Source organism: Loxodonta africana, chromosome 2 (genome assembly GCF_030014295.1).
Source record: "Loxodonta africana isolate mLoxAfr1 chromosome 2, mLoxAfr1.hap2, whole genome shotgun sequence".
Taxonomy (NCBI): domain Eukaryota; kingdom Metazoa; phylum Chordata; class Mammalia; order Proboscidea; family Elephantidae; genus Loxodonta; species Loxodonta africana.
In genome coordinates, this window is record NC_087343.1 from 219,322,199 (window position 1) to 219,343,350 (window position 21,152).

The following is a 21,152-nucleotide window of genomic DNA, read 5'->3' on the forward strand; positions in this document are numbered from 1 at the left end:
TAAGATGGTGTTTTTAGCAGACTTATACCTCCTGACAAGCACGTTAAAAGAACAGAAAAGATCATAAATATATAAAAACACTTGTATTAGGGAAAGGTGGTGTTAATAAGCATGAAATCTTATACTTTCCTAGAACATGCCACATAGTTGGGAATTATAAAACAGCTGAAAAGAAGAATATTTATAGAAGAAGGAATAGAGTTTGCCAGTAAGGCTATTAATAGATGTTCGGCATTATTAGCTGGATATATGATCATGATGTTAAAACAGTGAGAACGTTTTTCACCTACCCGGTTTGCATGTGATTTCCAGGGTTGGTGGGAGTTCGCGGAAATTGGAACTTTTGTTCCCTGTTGGTGGGAGCATAAATTGATAGTTTTTTTTTTTTTGGTGAGGGGAGGAGGGAAATTTTAATTTTTCCACAGAAGAGATGTTTTATCTCTTGCAGTATCCATGAACAGATCACACAGCAGTGATGCTTAACAGAGTTTCATTTAAGTCTGGAGCTTGATGACTTCCTAATGCCAAAAGTCTGCCTGTTAACCCTTCCAAAGACATGCTGCCTTTCTTAACTCATTATTTAATTTCCATGTCAACGAGTGTCTCATTGTGCCAGGTGCCACCTGAGTAGCAGAATTTAGCAGCAGCAGCCTTCAGCTAAAGACAACTAGAGGTTCTTGGTGCCATCCAGACCAGACCAGAGCATCCATCAGTCGTTGCAGTGGCCTTCAGGATGGAAGAGTCCGGCCCAAACTGCATGTCTGTTGCCACCCTCTGTTTTGTGCTCATACTGAGTACTTAGCCTCTGCTACTATATATGTGGGGGGCAATTTTAAATGGACATACCCTAGACCCAACAACTTCACTCCTAGGAACAAGCCCTACAAAAATACACAAAGTATATGATGCTTACGTCATTGTGGTTTAGTAACACGGAGATCCTAAATGCGTCTTAAACGAGTAATGGCTACATGTATTATGGCATGTGCGGCCTGTGGGACTCTAGGCAACTGTAATCAAGAATCAGGTGAATAAACATGGACAGACAGGAAAAGAAATGTACAGTATATTAAATGAAAAAGCTGTTTAAAGACACATTTGCCCTCCTGTTCCCCACCCAAGCCCCTGTGCCAGAGAGCCCTGGGTCAGCCACCTTTCAGAGGAGAGACCTGTTCCAGGAATAGACATGCAGGTGTTCTCAAGAAACCCACGGCTGACTACCTGTCAGCTGATGAGCCCAGGCCATCATTTATAAATCTGAATGGCAGCCTTTTGTGAGGGAGAAGGGGGGCAAATGTTGGATTGCAGAGTTGGAAATTTTTCACACGTGAACACTTTATGAAATAGAATTATTCATTTATACTCCCAGAAAATAAAAATGGAAGCAAGAGAAACACATTTCAAGAAATAGTAGTGAGCCAAGAAATCAGTAAAATGTATAAAAAAGTATAGTCAATTTTAAATAATTAAGATTATGCTGTGTGATGCTTGATGCAAATGTTAAAAATGGATTATTAAAATAACTAAAGGCAAGAGCAGAATGTAGGGAGAGAGAAGAGTGTAAAAGCTACTGAAGGACTGTTTGGTTGGAGGAATGAGGGAAATTACGTTGTCAGGGGCGGCAGAGTCAGTTCTTCCTCATAGCGACCTGCTGTGTAACGGTGAAACATGTTCAGTCCTGGGCCATCATCACATGTTTAGTTCTAGATGGCAGTAAAAACCACATTTAAATATGTTTGTTGAAATTTTAAGGAAACCACTAGAAGAACAGAAATAGGATTAGAATTTTAAAAATACTAGACAGAATAGAGTTGAATGTGTTAGTCTCCTATTTGAACCCAGGTCCCATTGGGAATGGGAAAAAAGAAATCCAGCCAAGCTCTGTGGCAATATTAAAATTAGGAATTAATGGTAACAAGGAAAAAGTAAGGACAGAGAGGTATAGTCATGGGTTTTTAAGTACCAACAACAAAACAAAACAAAACCTGTTGCTGTCGAGTCAATTCTGGCTCATAGTGATCCTATAGGACAGAGTAGAACTGCCCCACAGAGTTTCCAAGGAGTGGCTGGTGGTTTCGAACTGCCGACCTTTTGGTTAGCAGTTGTAGCTCAACCACTACGCCGCCAGGGTTTCCTTTTAAACACCAGAGAGTACAAAATGTACATGGCTATATAGCTCATAAAAACTACTGGAAATACAACAAGAAAAACAGACAAAATTATGTTTCTCTCTCTCTTAAAACATATATATGTTTTAATAGAGAACTTAATTTGCCCTGTTCAGAAATCGCTCACTAGGTAAGGAAGCAACAAAGCCTGACTTTTAAATGATTTCTGTGTTGCAGGAGAAATCAAAATGGAAAGTGCAGACTATTTTTTAATGCTTTTTGTTTTGAAATAATTATAGATTCACAGGATATTACACAGGCAGTACAGAGAAGTCCTGCCTACCCTTCACCCAGTTCGCTTACATTAGTACATCATCAAAACCAGGAAACTGACATCGGCACAGTGGACGTGTGGAGCTCTCAGTTATCTAGTCACGTGTAGATTCATGGAACTACCACCACGATCGAGATACCAAACTGTTCCATACCACAAAGATCTCCCTGGTGCCGTTCCCTTATGGTCATCACCCCCTCCCCACCACCATCCCCGCGGCCTCCCAAACACTAATCTGTTCTCCATCTCTCTCATTGTTGTCATGAAATTACAAGCTATTTAAAAGTAAATAATGAAGAGAACATACTATTAAAAAACTATAGGATTTGGTTAATATCCAAAGAAAAGTAGATTAATGGCTAAAAAATGATTTCACTTGAAAATATAATTAAAAAATAAGTACACCATGCATTCCATTAAAAAACTAAGAAAGACAACAAGGGATAATAAATTAGCATAAAACAAGGTGTTAATGAAGTAGAAAAAAGTAGACTTGATCAACGAAACAAAAAATAGATTATTTGAGAAGACCAATAAAATAGACTAAACTTCAGCAAATTTTATCAAGGGGAAAACAAATACCAGGAATAATGAAGGGAATGTACAGATTTGACTTAAAAAAAAATTAGAAAAATGTATGAATAACTATACTAAGAAATTTGGTAATACACGTGTTCCCAACCTGGGTCCGAGTCACCTTTGTCTCCTGCTCTGGTCATGGCAGGAGCCTCCTCCCTGCCTTTGCCCTCATCTCACACCAGCCCTAGGAGGCAGATCCAGACACTGCTGCTCAAAACCCAAATCCTTACCCGACCTACAGTCTTCCCCTTCACCAGTCTCTCCGCCTCCTCTGGACCTGCGGGACATTCCTTGTCTGGAATGCTTTCCCCCAGTATCCATGTGGACCTGTCTCCCCTCCCGGCAAGTCTTTGCTAGAAGCCATCTTCTCAGCGTCACCTCACTCACCCACTTCAGTCCTTCATGTCCTCTCCTATTGTCCTTTATAGCACTCATCCATATCTACCGTGCTTATTTTGTGTAATGTCTGCTTCCTCGCACACAAGGAGAGGGCTTTTTTGTTCACTGCTGTATCCCCAATGCCTAGAACAATACCTGACAGAAAAAGTTTTTGTTGAATGAATAGCTTTCTAGGAAAATATGAATTGCTAAAGGTGACTGAAAAATAAATGGAAAACATTAGTAGACCAGAAACCACAGAACTGAGAAGAGTGATTCATGATTTGTTTCTGCCAAATCTTGCCAGACATGGTGGCTTTGCAGGTGAGTCTGTCAGGTCTTTGGCCCCCCATCTAAAGTGTGACCCCACTGGGGCCTCTCTGGAATGCCTGGTGTGTTCAACAAGGGCTCCCCACCCTGGCCCTGGGGGGACTCTGGGAATGGATTGATCATCAGGAGCTGACCTTTCCTTGGGAGTTGTTCTGTGGCCCTGTGGGGTCTCAGCCGACTTCTCATTAGCAGTAACGCATCATGAAAACAAGAGACAGTGCCTTCTGCAGGAAAATTGTGTCCAACCTAGAATTTTAGACCTAGCCAATTATTAATGAAATGTATATTTAAAAAAAAAATCGGCGCCATCAAGTCAGTTCTGACACATAGTGACCCCATAGGGTTTCCAAGGCTGTAAATCTCAATGGAAGCAGACTGCCACATCTTTCTCCCGGGGAGTGGCTGGTGATTTCGAGCCACCGACATTTCGATTAGCAGCTGACTGCTTTAACCACTGTGCCACCAGGGTTCCTCAATTATTAACGGTCATACACTTCTTAATCAAGTGTAGGGGCCAAATAATGGCATTTGCAGACATGAAGTTCCGCGAATTTACCTGACATGCTCCTGTTCTCAAGAAGTTACTGGAGGCTGTGCTCTTTAAAACATTTTTCCAAGAAAGAGAAAGACTCCGTTTAGGAGACCAGATCCAGTGGAGAAGTGAGGCGAGAGGAAAATGGTGAAGAGAGATGGCAGATGACAGCTGTGCCCCAGAGGTGGAGGATGCTGAGAGGTGAAGGGTGGGCACCCCCACGACCCCCGCTTTGTTATGCCTTGGAGGGGTGTAACACCCAGGGCAGGGTGCGCCAGGCCCTGGCTGTCCCCACCAGGGGCTGACGAAGATGTGGCACTCTTGTACCCTGCAGCCTGTGTCAGCTGAAGACCCTCATTTCACCCACAGCAGCTTTCTGCTTTGACCTGAGAACTGGAAGGAAGTTTAAACTAAACTAAACTCGTTGCCGTCAAGTTGATTCCAACTTACAGTGACTCTACAGGAGATCAAGTAGAAGTGCCCCATAGAGCTTCCAGTGAGCATCTGGGGGATTCGAACTCCTGACCTTTTGGTTAGCAGCCATAGCTCTTAGCCACTATGTCACTAGGGTTGCTGGAAGTCAGCTAGTGACCTTAAAAACAGGAAAACCTGAGCAGCGCATTCCCCCTGGCCCCATCTCGCGGGGGCTTCGCGAGCAGCCCTGCCAGATGCCCTGACTGAGTTCTAGCAGATTTCCCAGCTTCCAGGATGCTGAGATCAGAGTCTCTGATCAGCTTAACTTTTCCTGGAAGTCCCTGTCTAATTGTGGTAATGTTGCCCTTTACACAGCTGGATTTCTGTTTGCTACCCGATTTTTCAAAACTCAATACTTTCTTGAAAGATGCATGTAAGACTGGGGAGCTGTGAGGAAATGCAAGGCAGTGACTGGCATGGAAGTCAGGGTCGTGGAGGTTCCTGGAGGGAGGGGACAAGGACCCCCAGATGTCTAGGGAACACTAATGTGCTCATTTTATTTTAATTATTTATATGCGTTTCACATGTTTTTGAGGCAGGCAGCCTCAGAGCCCAATCTTTCTGAGAGACACCTGCTCTGACTTATCCTCCTACATCCAGCAAAATAAGCTGCCCTTCTGAAATTGTCCTTGACAAGATAACCACAGAACAGGCCATAGATGGCCTCAACCCGCCTCTGGGTGGAGACGAACATCCTAATGAAGAAAAATTCATCCCTTCCTCCATCCTGGGGGATCGAACCCTTGTCTAAAGAAAATGCACTCACCCCCAAGCTCTGAGCGCCTGCGTGAACGTCAAACCTGAATATTCATGATGAATTTGCATTTCCTTGTCTGCTCTCTGTAAAAGTCCACCTCCCCAAGCTCCCTGGGAGCAGCCTTGGAGGCAGCAGCCCTGATTGCTCTTTTCTTTGTACGATGAGATAAAGGCGTCTTTCTGATCTCCCACTTCGGCCTCTTGTTTATTGGCTGTAACAAGTCATGCCGAGCAAAACCTGGGGTTTTCACCCAGTAACACTTCGAGATTATATAGTAATTCACAATTAAAAAAAAAAAATAAAAGACTTTTAAAAGTTAAAATTACCTCCATGTTTTCTCTTAGAATCCTCTTGGTTTGGTAGTTTAGTGATATAGTGAGGGATTTCACTGTTTATTTCAGTTGATTTTTCTTTATGAGCAATGTTTCCTGTTGTCTTTTTACTCTATTAGAAAAGCAGCAAAAACACATTTCTTGGGTTCAGATAATTTGAAATTGTGCTTTATTCTAATGAATACAAATACTTTTTGTACAGAACAAGTGAGTATTGCCTACTTTATTTTTATAAACCCAAAACCAAACCCACTGCTGTCGAGTCAATGCTGACTCATAGCGACCCTATAGGACAGAGTACAACTGTCCCATAGAGTTTCCAAGGAGCACCTGGTGGATTCAAACTGGTGACCTTTTGGTTAGCAGCCGTAGCCCTTAACCACTACGCCACCAGGGTTTTTAAGACATGTTTAATTAGACACTGCAAGATTTCAAATTTGCTGTACCTTAGTTGTCAAACGTGGAACATCTGATTTTTGGGTTTCCTGGTGTTTCATACTCATAAATGAAAAACTTTTCCTGTCTGCTTGTACTGATTTCGTTGAAGAAACTACAAAACAGGTAGATTATATGTAAGAAACCTATTATTACACAATTGGAAGCAATACTCATTTTAAACATAAAATAACACTGAAGTATGTAATTTAATAATAAAGTATACCAGATGTTTCCTAAAAATTTTCACAATAACATTTGCCAGTTCCCTTTTTTCCCTACCATCTGCCTTGCTTTGTGTTATTTTGGGCCACAAAGGTGATGACTGTCACACTGTTACAGTACAAAAAAGTAAGCGTTCGGTTCACAGCACTGCTGCTGAAGGTATTCAGTGTCTGCTTGCAGATGGCATTCGACACTGAGACAAGCAATTGTGAAAGGCCAAGCCACAATGATGACCCGAGAGCCCTCTTGATTAGCAGTAGTTAGACCATCCATGCTCAAGTGTATGACCATTAATCTAGACTTCACTTCCCTTGACATATTCTCCCATTTAAAACACCCATGGTTGGTTTTATCATCTTCTCTGGTGACGGTTACTCTGGATTATAGCTATGAGTTGGAATCAACTTGACGGCAACGGGTTTGGTTTTCTTTTTTGGAAAGAAAAGAAGGCAAGTGTCATGGATTGAATTATGTCCCCCCAAAAATGTATCAGTTTGGCTGGGCCATGATTCCCGATATTGTGTGATTTTCTTATTTGTTGTAAATCCTGCCTCTATGATGTTAATAAGGGAGGATGGGCCACAGTTGTGTTAGTGAGGCAGGACTCAATCTATAAGACTGAATTGCGGCTTGAGGCAATCTTTTGAGATGTAAAAGAGAGAAGCAAGCAGAGGGACGGGGACCACCAAGAAAGTAGCGCTGGGGGCAGAGGCATCCATTGAACCCAGGGTCCCTGCACAGAGAAGCTCCTAGTCCAGGGGAAGATTGATGAGAAGGACCTTTCTCCAGAGCCAACAGAGAGGGAAAGCCTTCCCCTGGATTCGTACTTTTGGCCTACTTTACTGCGAGGAAATCAATTTCTCTTTGTAAAGCCATCTACTTGTGGTATTTCTGTTACAGCAGCACTAGATGACTAAGAAGGCAAGAACTGTGAGGTTGCTGCCTTTAAAAGTAAATATGGTAGTTCTTTCAAAATAGAGGCCAGTGTTTTCATTGTGCCTCTTTTGAGCAGAACCTTATGCTGGGAGATTCGGGGGGTGGGGAAAGGAGTATGTAGTGCCTTGAAGGAAAAAAAATACCACAACATGCATGAATCTCAAAAACATGCTACACAAAAAAAGCCAGACACAAAGACTGCATGACTCCACTAATATAAAATCCTAGGACAGGCGAACCTAAGCTCTTGTGACAGATGGGAAATCAGTGTTTGCCCTGGGCCAGGGATGGGGGGCTACTGGGTGCAGAGGGATGCGAAGGAGCCTCCTGGGAGATGGAAGTGTCTTACATCTTGATTGGGCGGTGGTTACATGGGTATATGCATTTGGCATAAACCTAATGAAGTCTACACTTCAAATGGATGAATTTTATTTAGGTAAATTATATCTCATGAAGTTGATTTTAAAAACCCTCACACTGGATAACAGGTACACTTAGAACGTTTAACTCTGGGTGGACATTTTGCTTCAGGCTAAAATTATCCTCTCGGTCCACCTGGAGTAAGGACACAAGTGACTGAACAGAAAGGGAAGACAGGAAAACACTTGTATTTTTGAGTTATTTCAACCATATCATAGTTTCATTATTCTTCTAGAATCACAAAAATGACCAATAAAAGGATTCTTTATCCATTATTTTGACTACATAAATTAGGAAAACATGACTATAGATATTTAAGAATAGATTTGGAGGAAAAATAATTAAAACATACCTTTTGGGTAATCATCTTTGTCATGTAAATTTTTAAGTATTCGATTAGTATAGATGTTTTTAATTTCAAGCTCTCGATCCTTCTCCTAAAAAGAACCACATACCAAATTTTCTATAAATACTTGTTTTCATCAACCTTGATTTCTTTTAAAAAAACAACTTAGTGAGCTTGGTATTCTTTGAATAAAATTTATAGATTCTAGCAGAAACAGAAATAGGCCATGTCATTATATAGCATTCCAGATATCACAAAGTACTTTTTTTTTTTTGTGTACAAAACATTAAATTTATTGATCTTTTTTTTGGGTGGGGGCAATTTGAGGTATCACCACTGTTACAACTGAGCCGTTAATCTTGTAGCCTTGTCAACAGTAACTGGTTCGTTTTCATGCTGTTGCTGAGGAATCAGTTGTTTCTGCTGAGGTTTAAGCGAAGGCCTTTCGAGAAGTGTGCAAGTTCCTTTCGTATATCTACAAAAGCTTTACTCTGAATTTTTTCATCATTCACAGTGTTTGCCTTAAGATTTGCGGCAACTGGTTTTCCTTTGTTTTTAGACTTAGTGTTCTTTGGCTGGCTATGTGAAATGCACTCCTGGACTTCTGCCCTCTTGGTGCATTCTTGGCCATCGTCTCCCATACCTGCGTACAACTGCTCAAACCCCAGGTGACACCACTTGCAAGCACCAAAACCAAACCACACCCAGTGCCGTGGAGTCGATTCCGACTCACAGCGACCCTATGGGACAGAGTAGAACTGCCCCAGAGAGTTTCCAAGGAGCACCTGGTGGGTTTGAACTGCCGACCTCTTGGTTAGCAGCCATAGCACTTAACCACTACGCCACCAGTATTTCCACTTGCAAGCACAGGGTCCAGTGCTTTTTAAAAAGTGACCAACTATTATAATGGGGACCATTTGTTTGAAAAGCCTTGCATGCCAACTTCTTCCACTGTATTCTTTTTCTGTGCCCCAAAGGGTATTGCTCCTGTGCACATCCAATATAATAGCCACTAGCCGCATGTTGGTATTTAAATTAAAGTTGAATACAATAGAAAGTGTAGTCCTCAGTCACACTACCCGTATTTTGAGTGCTCAATAACTATACGTGACTTGTCACCACAGTATCGGACAGCACAGACAGAACATTGCCATCGCTGCAGAAACTCCTATTAGATAGGGCTCCATCTTTGTAAGGAGCACAGGCTGGGTAAAGCCTAGAACAAGGAGGCCATTGGTCAGCTTTAAATCTCAGTGTTGACTTCTGAGTTTTGGCAAAACAAAAATTTTGAAATCCAGGCTTGTTGAGGAAAAAAAAAAAGGTTTTATTAAATTTAAATGATCCTTCTTAACACAAACATCAAGAGGCAAATCTGTTGGACTTAAGACCATTGCGCTTTAGTAAAAGTCATAGCCGAAAGGTGGGCATGTATGAGTTAAGGGAGTCTTCCATCAAAGATTAGAGAGGAAAGCCCAGGGATGTGAGAGTGAGAGGGACAGAGACAGAAAGAAAAAGAGAGAGAGAGATACAGATAGGGTTCTAGTCTCCCTATGCCTTCTTAGGGTCAAAACTGTAAGCCAGGGGATACTCAGGGGTGAAGAAACATCTCTGCAGTTTGGAGAAGTCTCAGGCAGGAGGTCTTGGGATGGCCCAGGAAACTTCAAGCCCCTTAAAAAGGCCTCCATATTCAGCATGGACTTAGAGCAACATGGTATCACCAAGTTGTAAATTAGAAAGAATTAAAAGCAATGTCTAGGCAAAGGGCCAAAGACAGTGGCTTCCCTGGCCCCTGCAATGAAGGGGTGAACCGAGGGGAACTGAGTGGAGAGCCAGGGAACCTGCTCTGGAGTCCTCAGGGTTATGGATCCAGGTAATCCCAGAGCAGAGGCTTTGGAATAGGCAATCTAGCCAGGTATTACATGAAGGATGTAACTAAGATCTCGGAGCATTTGCACCAACAGTCAGCAAGGTGGGACCACCAAGATTTGACCATCCTGAGAAGAGACCATGAGCTTCACCAGCCGTGTTCAGTATGCACCAGATAGCTTCCTGGGAACCCGGCTAGGTAAGACCAGTCACTCCTCAGTAGAATGAGATCTAGGGAGGAGCCAGAGATCTGTTTCTCCCATCCCCAGTAGGACATGTGCGTTTTCCCTTATTCCCAGATGCTATCTCCACTAAGAGATGGGTGTAAGTAAAAAACTCTGAAGGTCTAAGAGACAACCTAAAAGAAGACTGTTTTTAACTAGAAGAGACTGAGACAAGCTTGCATCAATTTCTCCTTGCCCATCCCCACCCCAGCCCCAGGCTGTGAAGTGGGGTTCATAAGGGATTCTAAGTTCAGTCAGAGAAAATAAAGAACATTATATATTTTTGCACATTCGAATTGCAGTTTTTGTACTCCTTTTAATCATAAACTTGGCTTATTATCAGAGATACATAAATGGATAAAACATGAGACTATCAATCTTTTCTAGAATTTAGGTTTCTATAAGCAAAATGTTACAGTATGTCTCTCCTTTTATTTCTTAATGTGATAACACCACTTAGCTAGAAAGTACAGTAACAGTGAGACTTTATTACTATGAAAAATTGGTCAAGTATATTCTGGATATTATGTTTAAGAAGAAGGATACTGTATAGTACATTTTAGAAAAAAATTCCACCCACACTGGTTAAGTCAAAGATTTTGATGGTTAGATGGATAAGTTTTGGTTATCTGGAAAAGTCAGTGATATCTTTTGATTTGATTTGGACCTTCACAGGGTCAGTATGTACTTCAGCAGCACAGAACAGAAAGGAGGCACATTGAGAACTGCTGACCAGAGTCAAATCAAGCAGCACGAAAGAGAGTCCTACAGGTTTAGAGCAAAGGTTTGAGTCTAGGCACCCATGACAACGCTGGACCAAAATACAAAAACAGGTTTAGAACACAATCTAGGATACTTTGTGGTTGAGGCCAATCAGTTAATCAAGAGAAACTGTAAGAAAGAAGATTTATAACTGGGCATGCTCAATGGCATGCCGTGGAATACTCACAGAAGACTATTCAGAAACTCGCAGAGGTATTAACTCAGAGATAAACGAGAACCTGGGTCATCGGTGTGGAACTTTGTAAAGGTCAGCACAGATGGCTTCCAAAAATTAGATAGGAAATTGTGTCTTAATACACACCGCCCTTTTGGCAGGGGTGAGATTTTAGCCTGGATGTAAGCTCATTTGGGAGCTGTAGGAGGCTGACATCTGTCCCCTTTCTTTAGCCCATTCTATAGAGCAGGGCCTAGATGTGGTACTGGGTGAGTGTGAAAATGAGTTCCAAGGTGCAGAAATAGAAATTTTAATCTTTGGGACATTATTCTCCCAAGCTCAAGCAATAATGACTTATTTTAGTGTGGCAGATTGTGCTTCCCAAAAATTGCCACAGCAATGTCTCTGTGCTCTTCCAGGACCTTGCCACTCCCCATCAAGTGCAATCTACTGCTCCTCCTTCCTTCAACTGTCTTGACGAATGGAATGAGGCAAAAGTGATACTGCATGAGTGCTACGGCTAGGTCATAGAAGGCAATGTGGTTTTGGCCTAGCTCTTTCTTTCTTGAGACTCGCCCTTGGACCCAGCCACCATGTTACGAGGAGGTCCAGGTCACATAGAGAGGCCTTGTGTAGGTGGTCCAGCCAACAACCCAGCTAAGGTTTCAGCTGACAGCTGGCACCAACTGCAGGCATAAGAGTGAGTGAGCCTTAGGTAATTCCAGCCCCCAGCCTTCAAGCCATCTCAACTGACACCAAGCGGAAAAGAGATAAGTGAGCACTGTCCACATTGTAGATCTGTGAATGAAATAAATCCCATATTTGAAGCCACTAAAAGTTTCAGGGTGATTTATTATGCAACCATAGTAACAGTCAGCTTCCAAAGTATCTTTATAAAGCTTGTATTCCTCTTCCCCTTGGATCAGTACTAGGGATGACCACAGAAGTGAAGCATACGAGGCAGCCTCATTCTTCCAGGTAAAGCAGGGCTAGTGAGTGGAATGTGGAGTGCAGGAAGAAACTATAGGCAATAGGCCATGGGTTTCATGACTGAGCTATGGAAAATGACACAATGGATTGTCTAAAATTATTTTGTGTAATATATTCTCTGTGTGTTTTTTCTTCACGTACGACAGCACTGGGAGAAGGAGGATTTTTTTTACCTTTGTTGTTTTGGAGCCCTGGTGGCAAAGTGGTTAAGAGCTTGGCTGCTATCTGAAAGGTTGGCAGTTTGACTCCACCAGCTGCTGCTTGGAAATCCTATGGGGGCAGTTCTACTCCGTCTTACAGGGTTGCTACGAGTAGGAATTGACTCGACGGCAATGGGTTTTTTGGGGGGAGTTTTCCTTAATATCCCTACATTTCCTTTATCTTCTAGCTCTTCTATTGAATTTTGTATGGCAATCTTATTTTGTTTTCTGTCCCTGTTTTCATAATATCCTGTTCTTTTATGGATACCAAAAAACCAAAACCCACTGCCATAGAGTTGATTCCGGCTCATAGCGACCCTATAGGACAGAGTAGAACTGCCCCATAGAGTTTCCAAGGAGCGCCTGATGGATTCGAACTGTTGACCTCTTGGTTAGTAGCCGTAGCACTTAACCACTACGCCACCAGGGTTTCCTTTATGGATACAGTATCTCAGATTATGATATTAAACTTGGGTCAGCTCTTCTGCTGGTTATTCTTTTGTTCTTTCAGGCTGCTGCTTTTCTTCACACATCTGGCTGCCTAAGCATATTTAAGAACGAGGGACTGGATTAATGACTTCACCTGCTGTTTGGTGTGGGAGTTCAGTTCTTTGGTAGGCTCCTTCCTGAGTGGGAGGCAGGCTGGCTCTGGGTAAATCAGTGGGTTGTGTTGACCTGCAGGCTTCATTTTCCTGTGAGTCCTTTGACTGAGTGCCTCCAGAATCAGGAGGATTTTCCTCTGGAGTGCCGGCACATGCACTTGTAGTCCCATTTGTTCTCAAGCAATTCATTCGCTCTCCTGGGGGAGGAACTACTGACTTTTGGCCTAGTTGTAAATGCTGGGCTCCCCAATGTGTATAGGGCTGAGGAGAAAAGTGGGACAGATGAGACTGATGCCTTGCTCTACAGGCAGGCTTTCAGTTCATCCCAGGTCCTCACTCTTCTCACTCCTGCCCTTCATACCTGCCTACTACTAGACAAACACCCCTCCAAGCATTTTCTGCTGTCGCTTCACTTTGTGTCACCCATATAAATGTTCCCACCCACTTTCTGTCTCAATAAATCTCCCAAAATACTGTTTGCTGATGGTTTGCCCCCAGTTCTTTTTGCTATTAGGTGTCTATTTTCTTTTTCATTCCTTTACTGATATTTCATTGAGGGATTCTGGAGGGAAAGAAGTTAGACAGTCTATAATTGCCAACAACTGAAGGTCAGAGTAAGCAGTCTTTCTCGGCCCAAATCAGAACGCATACTTACCTGCTGGTGAACGTGGTTTAGGTACCTCCCTCTTGTGACCTCAGGGGTACCGCTTTAAAATATACTGGTACCACCCGGGAGATACTGATTTCAAAGGTGTGGGTGTAGCCTGGGCAATGGTGTTTATTTATTGTTGTGAAAAAAATATATATATAACATGACATTTTCCAATTAAAATTTTTTCACATGTACAATTTAGTGACTTTGCTTACATTAATCACGTTGTGCAACCATCACCAATATCCACTGCCAAATTTCCCATCGTCATAAACAGAAACTGAATGCTTCCTAAACAGCAAATCCCCCTTTCCTCCTCCCTCCCGCCGTGGTAACCACTAACACACTTTCGTCTCCATGCATTTGCCTATTCTAGATATTTCAGGGATGTGGGATCATAAGTGTGTTTGACATTTCACTCAGCAAAATGTTTTCAAGGTTCACCCATGTCGTAGCATGTATCAGGACTTCATTTCTCTTTATGTCTGAGTAATATTCCATTGTATGTGTATATAGCACATTTTGTTTATCCATTCATCTGTTGATGGACATTTAGGTTGCTTCCACCTTTTGGCAACTGTGAACAGTGTGGTGAGCACTGGTTTACGTGTGTCTGTGTTGCTGCTTTCAAATCTCTTGGCAATATACCTAGGAGTGGAATTTCTGGGTCATGTGGTAGTTCTGGAGCCCTGGTAGCACAGTGGTTAAGAGTTTGGCTGCTAACCAAAAGGCTGGCAGTTCAAATCCACCAGCTGCTCCTTGGAAACCCTATGGGGCAATTCTGCTCTGTCCTATAGGGTTGCTACTGTGAGTTGGAATTGACGACAACGGGTTTGTTTTTTTTTTTTGGTTATGATAGTTCTATGTTTAACCTTTTGAGGACCTGCCAAACCATTTTCTACAGCGGTTGTACTGTTCTGCATTTTCCCTCCAGCAATGGAAGAGGGCTCCAATTCCTCCACATCCTTACCAACATTTGATGTTTTCATTTTTTTAAATCTTAGCCATCCTAGTGGGTGTGTAGTAGTGTCTCCTTGTGGTTTTGATTTGTATCTCCCTGTTGACTAATGATGTTCACCATTTGTACTTCTTCCTTGGTGAAATGTCCATTCACAGCCTTTGCCCATTTATTGATTGGGTTTTTGTCTTTTTGTTACTAAGCTGTAGCAGTTCTTTATATATTCTGGATATTAAACCTGTATGGCAATGGAGTTTTCGAAGCTCTCCAGTTGACTGACCTGCTGTCACTTTCAAGGGCCTTGCTTCAACCAAACACACAGGTGGCTGCCCCAAGGCTCTGCTCCTGTTCACACCTGCTGATTGTGAGCGTGGAGTTTCCCTCTCTGTTGCTGTTACTTCTGCCTTTTTCCTGTGTATATTTTAGGTTGTGGTTGTTCTGCTTTCTCTGCCAACCTCCCCCATCCCCCCAAAAAAGAAAAGAAAACAAACAAAAAACACACACTACTTTTTATCTTCCAGGAATTCTTTGGTCGTTCTAGTACAACTATGGCATTCTTTCTTGAGTTATGGAGTCACTTAAGAATATACTGTCATTTCCATGGGATTTTGGCAGACGGGAGGAAAAGCATGCATTCGGCCCACCTTCTTGATCTATTTCTACTTTTTTATGCATAAGATATGTAATAATTCTTACTTTTTTCCCTTTAAAAGTTCTTATTATGGAAATTTGAAAAATATACATAAGTAGAGAGAAAAAATACAGTAAGCTTCCATGAACCCACTTCAGTAATGAAAGACACATGCCCCCTCTCTGATCCTACTCGTGCCCCTGGATTATTATGAAGCAAATCCTAGACATCATATAATTTAATCTGTAAATACTTCAGTATGTAATTGTGGTAGACAAGGGTAACCCCTTTAAAATCTAACCATAATACCATCATCCCACTCACCAAAAAAAATCAATAATAATCCTTTAATATCATCAAACACGTAGTTTGTTTCACATTTTACCAATTGTCTTATGATTTTTTTTAAGTTTGTTTGAATCAGAATCCAAACAAGAGTGAAAACATTGTGATTAATGTCTCTTAAGTCTGTGCGAGGAACTTTTAAATTTTGAGGTGCCAGTAGGTCTAATGGAAAATCAAGCACTCCATTCAGAAACTAAACTGAAGGTTTTACGTCTACACTTCTGATAACCATTAAAACAAACACACAAACAAAAAACAAACCAAACCCATCGCTGTGGAGTCCATTCTGACTAACGGTTAAAAAAAAAAAATACGGTTAGGCTTCTGTTAAAGTTTGCCATTTGAAAAACAAAGCTCAGCTGCGCTTGTTATGTTACGAGTGTTCCCACAACTGTCCTTAGAAAAAGCTTCACTGAGTTGTTAAAATACTTTAGAGCCTATAGATAAACATGTTGTTTTAACTATTAAGAAGTTCCCCGGCAAGTGCCTAGGCATTACCTCTTTTCTCTCAGCTAAAAAAGCTGCAGGTTTGGTTTTTTTTAAAACAAGCAAAGTTTACGTACACTTTCCTAACTAATGGTCAGTTCTGTATCCAAAGATTCCAATTAAGTTGGCCCAGCTGCAAATATGTCACTAACTTCCATTATCACTAAACTTTCATGTCGAAATTGTTTATACTTCTCATTTGAGAAATACTGCCTTAGTTAAAATGCATCAATTATGAGAGATGTGTATTAGACTAGAAACTGATGTAAAGAAAGTCTCACAGTTAATTGCCAGCCTTGTAAATCTCACCTCCTTTCCTGCCACTGCTTTGATGCGAAGTTGTTTACTGTACTCACTTTACTTGGTAAATATTTCCTTGTTTTGCCCGTAAGGCAGAGCATACTATTACAGCCAAGCTCAACACATGCTCTCCTGTGGTTCATTCCTTCAATAAATTTAACTTGTTTAAATATTAAATTGGAGTGTTGGTCCAGTGACTTTACAAGGACAAGTCTCTTTTAACCTACAGGTTCCTGACCCCCATTACTTTAATTTTTTTCTTGTTGCCATTTGTTGAATAAAGGTTGTTTGCCCTGTAGTTTCCCACAGTCTAGATGTTGTGAAGAATATTGAATATTGGCATCGGTGAAGAATACTGAATATACCAAAAATTGCCAGAAGAACTAATCTGTCTTGGAAGAAGTACAGCCAGAATACTCCTTAGAAGTGAGGATGGTGAGACTTCATCTCACATACCTGGGACACATTATCAAGAGGGACCAGTCCCTGGAGAAAGGACATCATGCTTGGTATAGGGTCAGTGAAAAAGTGGAAGTCCCTGAATGAGATGGATTGACACAGTGGCTGCAACAATGGGCTCAAGCATAATGATTGTGAGGATGGCACAGGATCAGGCAGTGTTTTTTGTGTTGTACTTAACGGTCGCTATGAGTCAGAACCAACTCGACGGCACCTAACAACAAGATGTTGCTGTCTACATTCTGGTGGTATCTTTTTTCATGTTCCTCTGCCCCCTATATTTCTTTTAAGTTGGTCACTAGATCTAAATGTTCAATCAGATTTAGGTTAGTTTTTTTTGGCATGGATGCTGCGTACATCCATCAGAAAGTGCATAATGCCTGGTGGTATCTCTTGTGATGCTAACAGCCATTAATTCATTGTTGCTGTTAGCTGCCATCAAGTTGGGCCCCCAACTCATGGTGACCCCACGTGTTACAGATGGCTGTAATCTTTATGGACGGAGTTAGCCAGGCCCTTCTTCTCCAGAGTCTCTGGGTGAATTCGAACTGCCAGCCTTTAGGTTTGCAGCCTACTGAAAACTGCTTGTACCACTTCTATCATTCCTTCTTCATTTATTAACTGGGATACTTTTGTAAGGAGGAGCTTCTCCCTCACAAACTATTTGTTCACTCTTAGGGGTGGTTCGTACAGGAAAGGTGAATAAATGCTTGTTCCTTTTCCTTTACTTACTAGTTTTCAAAATAATGTGCTGGTTCCCTAGTATATCCTCCAAAGGTTACTACTCACTGAGGTTTTTTGTTTGGTTTTGTTTTTGAAGTATCATAAGGAACGGTTAGATTTACAAATATTTGATATTCTTCAATCCAGGCAGTTATCTATAATGATCCTCAAATTGCCCCATCTTTGGCCTATTCTAAAATTAATCTTAATTTGTTTTTGTGATTTCCCTGAGTTGATATCAGGATGTTGTTCTGTTCTGTGACCTTGTGTTGTGTTGTTATCTGATATTAGTGGTTTTCTGACCAAACAATTTCCTTTAGTATTTCTTGTAGCTTTGGTTTGGTTTTTGCAAATTCTCTAAGCTTGTGTTTATCTGTAAATGTTTTAATTTCGCCTTCATATTTTAGAGAGAGTTTTGCTGGATATATGATCCTTGGCTGGCAGTTTTTCTCCTTCAGTGCTCTATATATGTCATCCCATTGCCTTCTTGCCCGCATGGTCTCTGCCGAGTAGTCTGAACTTATTCTTACTGATTCTTCTTTGTAGGAGACCTTTCTTTTATCCCTGGCTGCTTTTAAAATTTTCTCTTTATCTTTGGTTCTGGTAAGTTTGATGATAATATGTCTTGGTGATTTTCTTTTTGGATCAATCTTAAATGGGGTTCGATGAGCATCTTGGATAGATATCCTTTCATCTTTCATGATGTCAGGGAAGTTTTCTCTCAACAGATCTTCAACTATTCTCTCTGTGTTTTCTGATATCCCTCCCTGTTCTGGGACTCCGATCACACGCAAGTTATTCTTCTTGATAGAGTCCCACATGATTCTTAGGGTTTCTTCATTTTTTCAAATTCTTTTATCTGATTTTTGTTCAGCTATATTGGTGTCAATTCCCTGGTCCTCCAGATTTCCCGTTCTGCATTCCAACTGCTCGAGTCTGCTCCTCTGACTTCCTATTGCATTGTCTGATTTTATAATTTTATTGTTAATATTTTGGATTTCTGAATGCTGTCTCTCTATGGATTCTTGCAACTTATTAATTTTTCCACTATGTTCTTGAATAATCTTTTTGAGTTCTTCAACTGCTTTATCAGTGTGGTCCTTGGCTTTTTTCTGTAGATTGCCTTATTTCATTTCTGAGGTCATCCCTGATGTCTTGAAGCATTCTGTAAATTAGTTTTTTATATTCTGTATCTGGCAATTCCAGGATTGTATCTTCATTTGGGAAAGATTTTGATTCTTTAATTTGGGGAGTTGTAGAAGCAATCATTGTCTGCTTCTTTATGTGGTTTGATATTAACTGCTGTCTCCGAGCCATCTCTAAGATATTGTAGTGATTTATTCTATATTTGCTCACTGAGTCTTGTTTTGTTTTCTTTCAATATACGTAGATGGGCTACTAGATTGAGCTGTCTTGATTGTTGTAGCCCTTGACTTACTTATGTCCTATTACCAGCTGGTTTGGGCTGTTACCAGATATATAAGCCTAAGAATCCATTCACTATTCTTGAGTAGAATCTGATTTTGTGTCACCAAGTGTGTGGTGCAGACTGTCACCTATCCACCTAGAGAAGTAGTGGTGATAGTTGTGTACACCAGATTCTAGTAGCAGCAGGGGTTCACACTCCAGGGAGGGCAGGATGCTGACAGGCTTCCCCCAAGTGCCAGTGAGGTAGGTATGTCTCTTCCTAAAGCACTTTGGTGGGTGGGCTCTGCAGCTGTACCTTAGGCCCCCAATGCAAGTACCTCTACAGATTGGTAGGTGTCACCCTCCTTAGACCCCTAAGGCAGGAGGCTAGGTGGTCTGAGGGGAGCTTCAGCCCTCAGTTCCCTGTTGCGGGTCAGTGAGGGCTCTGTTGAATACGCAGAGATATCAGACCTGGGAAACTTGTCTTTCCAGTAAATCCACTAAAACAAATGCAGTCAGATCCCTATCAGAAATGCCTTTGCATTATAATAGCCACCTTGTTCCCTGTAGGGATGAAAGCCCAAGACTGTGGATCACATATTCTTGGCTGGAGCTGGCTCTGTGTTTTTAGTCCAATTAGGGAAGGATTTTTGGTCCCTAGGTTTTTTGTAGCTGCTTCTCTCAGGCCAGGAGAATGGGTTAGGAAAAGACCAAAAAAAAAAAGAAAAGGAAAGAAAGAAAAACCACAGAGCAGTTCACTCTCTGGGTCAGGAAATTCCAACGTTAATGAAACTGCCTGGGAAAGGGGAGGGGAGGGTTCAGATAAATAGGAGACAGTAGCACCCCGGAACACAGACAAAGTTTCTTATCTTGCTTGGGATGACTGTTTTATCTGAGATTCCCGAGGGGCGCGTCGACTGTGTGTGCCGGCTGGGTAGAGATTGCCCCCGAGAGTCAGGCTGCATCCCGTGCTTGCGCTGTCTCAGAAGCTGTGGTTAGTTCCTCCGCTCCCAGTCCAAAGCGCAGCGCCAAGGTTCCCTGGCTGGGACGCCTCACTCCTGGCTCCAAAACCAGTTGCTGCCTCCCAGTGACTTCTCCTCCTGTCAGCCATGTCGCTGCGCTGCCTGCGTGCACTGGCTGGGCTTCCCCCAATGTCAGTTCAGGGGGCCAGGGCTGCACTCCGTGTTTGTGCCATCACAGGATGCCGTGCTCAGCTCCCCTGCGCTCAGTCCAAAGCCCGGCGCCAAGGTTTTCTGACTAGGACGCAGGCTCCAGGCTCTGAAAGCAGTCGCTGCTTCCCCATGGTTGTTTGTTCTCAGTCTCTGTCACTCAGGTCAACTCTTTAGATCTGTGTTTGATGGTCAGGGTTCGTAGATTGTCATGTATGTGATCGATTCACTTGTTTTTCCGAGTCTTTGTTGCAAGAGGGATCCGAGGTAGCGTCTACCTAGTCAGCCATCTTGGCCCCCCACCCTGGCCTATTCTAGATGGTTCCTGATTCCTTTGATATTATCCTGAGTCCTTCATAGATTCCCTGCTTTTGCATGACAGTATGTTCCAGGCTCATCTTACATATTCCAGACCTAGGATTTCAAGGGGCCCTGATTCTTTTTAGTGGGATATAAAATTTGAAGGCCGTAATCTGGACGCTAGGGGTTTCATTTCTACTGAGTTGATAAAATATATCACAAGTTCATAGTTTTACTTCCAACTAAAAAGAAAGACAATAGGATTTTTTGTTGTTGTTGAGTCTTTGATTATCTCTCACTCTTTTTTATCGTGGTGAAAATATCCACACCAGAACATCGACCAACATCCACATTTACAATTCAATGACATTGGTTACATTTTTCATGTTGTGCCACCAATATCGCTGTCCTTTTCCAAAATATTCTACCACTATTAACATAGTGGTAGAATATTTTGGAAAAGTACAGCCCGTAAACCCGTTGCTGTCTACCAAATTCTGTCTTAGTCATCTAGTGCTGGTATAACAGAAAAACAACAAGTGGATGGCTTTAATAAACAGAAATTTATTTCCTCACAGTGAAGTAGGCTAAAAGTCCAAATTCAGGGGGTCAGCTCAGGGGAAGGCTCTCTCTCTGTTGCCTCTGGAGAAAGGTCCTTTTCATCAATCTTCCCCTGGACTAGGAGCTTCTCCGTGCAGGAAGCCCGGGTCCAAAGGA

At 42.0% G+C, this 21,152-nt stretch overlaps 1 protein-coding gene and 1 pseudogene across 1 annotated transcript in view; both read right to left on the reverse strand.

The window, feature by feature from the left end:
• LCA5L (lebercilin LCA5 like) overlaps positions 1 to 21,152 on the reverse strand; it is a 38,499-nt gene that overhangs the window by 787 nt on the left and 16,560 nt on the right. The window contains exons 4-6 of the mRNA XM_003419023.4: positions 8,193 to 8,277; positions 6,271 to 6,374; positions 5,819 to 5,936 (exon numbers count right to left, since the gene is read on the reverse strand). Coding sequence (XP_003419071.1) covers positions 5,819 to 5,936; positions 6,271 to 6,374; positions 8,193 to 8,277 — 307 coding nt within the window. The remainder of the gene's footprint in view (positions 1 to 5,818; positions 5,937 to 6,270; positions 6,375 to 8,192; positions 8,278 to 21,152) is intronic.
• On the reverse strand, positions 8,097 to 9,130 carry LOC111753085 (ribosomal biogenesis factor-like; annotated as a pseudogene).